Raw genomic sequence first — 6649 nt, forward strand, 5'->3', positions numbered from 1 at the left:
ATACCCTGTCTCAGAGTTTCCTTCCAGTTCAAGAGGTCTCCAAATCATTGGTGCTAATCATTTCTCCAAAGTGTATCCTTGCCGGTCTATGTATCTGTTAAGCGCCTTGAGTCCTATTGGAGAAAGAGCGCTATATAAATAAAATTATTATTATTATTATTATTATTAATGTAGATTTTGCTTGACGTATCCAGTCAGTATAAACACAAGCTCCCTCAAGGACACCATCTGGACTTCTGTTTGTTTCTGAAAATCTCAGAACTGCTGTTTTATCTGAATTCCATTTCAGTAAGACCTCTGGGCATCCAGGGGTGTCTAAAACATTGGATCTCCTGTTGCATTCCGTTCCGTGTGGTGGCCCAACATCAAGAAAATGGGTGGGAGTTTGTGTAGGCCTGCAGTGTCTGTTCCAAGAACTAAAATAGCAAAACCGCAACTGCTTGTGATCGCATGATGGAGGCTGCCCAGCATACTAATGGTGGCTAGCAATGCGATCGCATTGCTGAATAATTATAGTCCTTCTGCCTGGCTGCAAAGGCAGATGGGCCATCACCATTTTCCTCATCGCAGCGGCCGCGTGTGGCGTCAGGTGGCCACTGCAAAAAATGGCACAGACCTGCCCCATTTTCATGGTCCCAATACTGCAACACTGTGTCACCACCCCATGAACGCCTCTGCCTGTCCCTCAGGCAAAGGTGTTCTCTTCAATGCAATGCGATAGCATTTGACATCCAGTGCAAGCGCAAATCATTTAAATCAGAAATAATAATATGCTCAATTTCGCTTTATGCACCCGAGAGCCAAGTCCATCGATCCTGACCTCCCCCCTCTCCCCAGCTTTAGACCATATCTGCAGCAGGCAAGTCACAACTTTGGAGTGCATGTTTTCTACCTTCTCCATTCACATGTCGACATTTCAGATGTAGATATTTTTAAAATATCAACATTATGCAGATGTTGACATGTTCCATGTCAACATATCAACAATGTCAACATACTTACTGTCAGCATTATGGTGTTGGCAAAATGGCTGATGACATTATGCATTCCAGAATGAATAGTGGATGTTGGTGGACATCTAGGTACTGTTGTGGTGTTGATTGTTAAGGAGGGTGTTTATCTGCATTCTGCTGGAATGTTGGTACTGAAAGAGAGGGAGTATCTGGGTGTTAATGGTGAATGAGGTGGGGAATGTGGGTGCTGCTGGTGCATTTATGGTGAATGGGGGGGGGGGTATCTGGTTGCTGCTGATATGTTGGTAGTGAATGCATGTGAGGCACCAACCACTAATTTGCCTTCGGCTACGAAAAACCCACATGTTTGTGACACTTGTTACGGAGTCCCAATGATAATGAGAGTTCATTGCCGGTCACTCTCATAGGATTGCATTGGAATGCTGGTCAGAGAATGAGAACAGCTGTGCACTGAATAATCATGAATAGGTCCCTAAATTGCTATATTTTTAAGTCAAAAGCTTAACAAACCTGATTGTGAACAATCATTAAGACATATGGAAAAAAAAAAAAATTTTAATGTGAGATTTGACATAATGATAAATATGAAATATAAATAAGATTAAACACAGTGAAGTTCACAGTGCAAAACATATACAGTAGTACCTAAATGTGGTCTAAGATGATTTTTAATAAAGAATCTATAAAGAGTTAAGGTGACATTTGGTACGGAGTATTAAAGCTGTAGGTTACTGAGTCGTCATGGCAATAAACACAATTAAATACAATTTCAAGATGAATCAGATGCTAAGGAAATAAATGAATCCTGTCACGCTCTAACATGACTGTTGATAATTCTTTTTTTTTTTTTGCATAGCCTCTTAACTGTAAATAGAGCAGAATACTCTGTAGTTTAGTACAATCAATATAAGAGATTTCTAAAGGCTATGTCACCTTTACTTGTTTTAAGTCCCCTCCCTATCTACAATGTTATTTAATTTTAACTTCCTGCCGCTTCAGCAGACGGGTAGGAATACACTGATGTAGTTGTGCCAGTCGTAAGTGATGACACTGAATGTCTTACTGTATATTGCTGCCACAATTTTTGGCTTAAATGATTCTCTTTATGAGTGTACACCTTAATGGTCTAAGAAATGACATGGGCAGGTCCCTGACGGAAAGAGGAGACAGAGAGTGACACAGATGGTGCCGATTATATAACAAACATGAACAGTGTATTTGAGTAGAAATAACAGTCTCTAGAAATGACTAATGTGTCTGTAAAATGTAACATTAGATGTATGCCCTTGTGATAATTGCATATGATGGGTTTCTCAGACAGAAGTTGCTGTGCTTCAGCAACTCCAGGGGCAAAATTTACTAAAGTTTGATTTCGGTGATTCAAGGGATTTGTCATTCGATATCCATTTGACTTCTATTGAATGTGGATTGAAGAGATTTACTGAAGCCCAAATTAAATGTGAAATCGATTCCATTGCCAACTTCTAGTCACATCCCAATAGAAATCAAATTTCTGAAAAAAATCAATGTTTTCCCCTAACCTAACACAGAATCCCCACATTTACTGAAGTCTGATTTGAAATCAAACTCAAACTCAAACTCTTAATCAATCCTCAAATCCCCAAATGTTTAGAATGATGTTAGACATTCGATTTTGGCTTCTAAACCCATTCTAATGGTAGGAAATTGATAGTGGTGACTTTTTAAGTACCCAAAAGTATGTAGGGCAGTGTGGAAGTAGTAATAATGGATGTCCAAGGTTATGGTATGTTGTGCACCTACCTGCACAATAGAAATCACCATCTGACTGATATAACCCTGTAGAATCAATTAGAGCACCATCAGCAGCTTCATGAGTTGAATAGTGCACATATTTATACTTACAGACATCATACTTATTCCATGTGCATTAGATAGCTCCAGAGCACAATATTGGGCAGTTTGGCTGGATGATATAATGAATTTTTAAATCTTGAGTTTTGTAACTGGCTATCCTGGTACATCCCATGATGCCTACATCCTCAGCAATTCTTCCCTGTCTGGGTCATTCCATGAAAATGGTCTTTTTATGTAACGTATGTTACCAGTTTTCATGACAAGCTTTGCATCAAAATGAAAGCATATCATGTACCACACAAACAACATTTACTTTGCAGAAAATAATCAAAACACATCCTCCAAAAAATATATTTCTCATGAAATATATTTCAAAACGTAACGTTTGTTACCATGGAATGACCTGTCTGCAAAAATTGTTGTGGAACAAATGCCAGAGGGGTGGTTGTTGTGTAAGATACCAGTATGTGCTAATAAAGCAGCTAATAGTAATTGTTACTATATTGCTCTAATTTGTTCCCCTTTCACCAAAAAAGGTTATTTTGGCTATGGCTGTTGCTCCTGGCTTCTGACTCCATTGACACATCATCAAATTCCTGCTGAGCATAAGTATAAAGAGGCACATATAGCCACCCAACCCATGACAGAGTGCAACTTTGGTTTATTTTGAAAAAAATATTTGGAAGACATATTATATAATTTTGCTAAATTGTTTGATATTGTGCAAAAAAGCACACTAATGGGCAAAACCATGTTCCACTGCAGGTGGGGCAGATGTAACATATGCAGAAAGATTTAGATTTGGGTGGGTTATATTGTTTCTGTGCAGGGTATTACTGGCTGCTATATTTTTACACTGCAATTGAGATTTCAGTTTGAACACACCCCACCCAAATCTAACTCTCTCTGCACAGCGATGACATCGCTGGCTACCCCGGAAGATTTCCGGGCATACCACTGAAGGGGTTATATCAGCCCAGAATCTGCTGATTGTAGTATTTGGAAAATTACATCTGCTTAATACATTTGCAAGAACCTGTTTGCTAAGAATAGCTTGTACAATGGCACTACCCAAGCATTACATGGTAATATATCTCACTTCAATCTGGCATGTCTGACCTAAGGGCAAAGAGACCACAGTAAATGTTTCTTTTTGAAATATAGTTGGACCACTTGTTGTTTCTACAACATTCTGTGTGATCTATGCAGTGCTTTCTTAATTCTAAAAATAATTAAATTTTATTGCTCCTTGTCCTATTTTTGGATGTATTTACCCTTATCCCAGAGTCATTTGCTACTATCTCCATTCTAGTTAGTGGTGAGAGAGATCCAGCTTCCCATTCCCCTCACATGAAAGTGATGAATCAACATTCTTTCTGGCTTCCAAATGCTAAGAGCCTCCCATCAGCTGCTTATATGGGGGATTACAAGAAACAGCCTAGAAAGGGAAAGAAAAAGGCAGCTGCCCGGATACTTTGCCAGTCTGATCACGTTCATTACACCACAATACAGAACTTTGGTACTGTAACTAGAGCAGTATCAGCTGTACTCTTACCACGATCATATAAAGTAATAATAACGGTATACCACTGTATTTCATTATTGTTATTCCATATTGTGGTATTACAGCATGACTATGGACTCTATTCAGTACGGATCGCAAATTCTGCTAAAAAGCAGAATTTGCAATCAGTTCTTTCACATGCTGGGGGCCGCTCATCGCAGGGCAAGACATGCTACCCGACGCTCACCGACCCCGACCATGCACTAATTGCGAGCGTGTCGCACTTAGTGTGCGGTCGCAGAAACTAGGGAAGCCTCCTGCCGGCACAGCCTGGATGCGATGGCAGGAGTCCCGCCATCATTTTCTTTATCAGAGCGGCTGCGTGTGACGAAAACAGCGCCGACCCACACCTGTTTTCTCTGCAGCGGTCTGCGAATGGCCCCGCCCCGCGAATACCTCTGCTTGTCAATCAGGCAGAGGCGTCTGCAGTTAATGCGAGCTGACTGCATTAACTGCGTGTGCACAGGCAGGACGGGACGTGCACGCTACAACCTTACCTCAGAAATTGTGTTGCGATGTGACCTGAATAAGGCCCTATAACCCAAAGGTGGCGAATTCTCTAAAAACTATTTGCAATCTGTTAATATATTGTGATGCTAAAACAGTAGCATGCAGTTTTCATTTACGTAATTAGCGTTAATCTCATTGGTATAATTAGAAGTAGAATTCTGCTTTTTTATATTTATCCATCAAGCATCACTTGCCTTACATGCTGAAAAGAGGATCTGTGAAGGGATAATGGAGGGGCCAGAATAGCTGAGAATGAGAAGCGAATGGAAGACACATTCTAGGGAAAGTTTTTAGCATTTCATAGTGATCACATACATTTTTTAAGATTGGTGTGTAAAGTTGGGTGTGGATCATTAGATGTAAACTAGAAAGGTCTACAGTCAATAGGTCGATCACTAATGATCGACATGCATTAGGTCAACATGGGGCAAAACGTCGACATGGAATAGGTACACAATAGAAAAGGTTCACAGGGTCAAAAGGTTGACATGGAAATGGTCGAAAAACAAAAAATGACAAAAAAGGTTGACACAAATTTATTTTAAATTTTTTGGGCTGTTTTGTCCCTTTTCTGCCACATAAAACCCCATTAGTGTACCACGTCCCCTCGCATGGCTGGCTTCGCTCACCATGCTTCAGGCAAGATGCCTCGCTCCACTACTACTGTGCTCGGCACAGGTTACTATTCCCAATCATAGGGGTTCACTCGTTGCCGATTTTCGCAACGGAGCGATTAAGGTGAAAATGCGCATGCGCACGGTACACAATGCGCATGCGCTAAGTATTTTAGCTCAAAACTTAGTAGATTTACTCACGTCCAACCGAAGAATTTCCATCGTTGAAGTGATCGGAGTGTGATTGACAGGAAGTGGGTGTTTCTGGGCGGAAACTGACCGTTTTCTGGGAGTGTGCGGAAAAACACAGGCGTGCCTGGATAAAACGCGGGAGTGTCTGGAGAAACGGGGGAGTGGCTGGCCGAACGCAGGGCGTGTTTGTGACGTCAAACCAGGAACGAAACTGACTGAATTGATCGCAATGTAGGAGTAAGTCTGGAGCTACTCAGAAACTGCTAAGAATTTTCTATTCGCAAATCTGCTAATCTTTCGTTCGCAATTCTGCTAAGCTAAAATACACTCCCAGAGGGCGGCAGCCTAGCGTGTGCAATGCTGCTAAAATCTGCTAGCGAGCGAACAACTCGGAATGACCCCCATAGTCCACGTGGATGGTAAAGTATGAAAAAGTTGGGAAAAAAACAAAGAGAACAAAACAAAACCCTGTGTCGACCACATGTGTGTCGAAAATGTGTATGTCAACCTTTTGAACCTGTTGACACTTTGAACTTGTCAACCTTTTACATGTCGACCTTTTGAGCATGTTGACCTTTTGTCCCTGTCAACCTAATGCATGTCGACAATTAGTGGTCACCCTTTTTTAACTGTAAACCTTTTTAGTATAGATCTATAGACTGGATACTGTAAAGTCCACCCTTGGACAGTGGCGTATTTTCTGAAGGCAATGCCGTAACCTGACTTCTGTAACTGGAATACTGCTCAATAAGATTGCACTTGGTGATTACTGGTACAATATACTGGTTGGGGTCGGGTGACTGGCGGTCCAGGATGCCGGCAGGGGGACAATTGCAGAGAAGCCCCTTGCGGGCTCTGTGGCTCACTGCACTCGCCACAGGTTCTATTCCCACTCTATGGGTGTCGTGGACACCCACGAGTGGGAATAGCCCTGGGCCCCCTGCCGGCATCCTGTCGGC

At 41.6% G+C, this 6649-nt stretch overlaps 1 protein-coding gene across 1 annotated transcript in view; it reads right to left on the minus strand.

Moving 5' to 3' along the window:
- Positions 1-4148, minus strand: part of INKA2 (inka box actin regulator 2) — a 68525-nt gene extending 64377 nt beyond the window's left edge. The window contains exon 1 of the mRNA XM_063955359.1: positions 4085-4148. Coding sequence (XP_063811429.1) covers positions 4085-4117 — 33 coding nt within the window. The 5' untranslated portion in view covers positions 4118-4148. The remainder of the gene's footprint in view (positions 1-4084) is intronic.
- Between the last annotated feature and the right edge of the window lie 2501 nt (positions 4149-6649).

This window comes from Pseudophryne corroboree, chromosome 2 (genome assembly GCF_028390025.1).
Source record: "Pseudophryne corroboree isolate aPseCor3 chromosome 2, aPseCor3.hap2, whole genome shotgun sequence".
NCBI lineage: Eukaryota > Metazoa > Chordata > Amphibia > Anura > Myobatrachidae > Pseudophryne > Pseudophryne corroboree.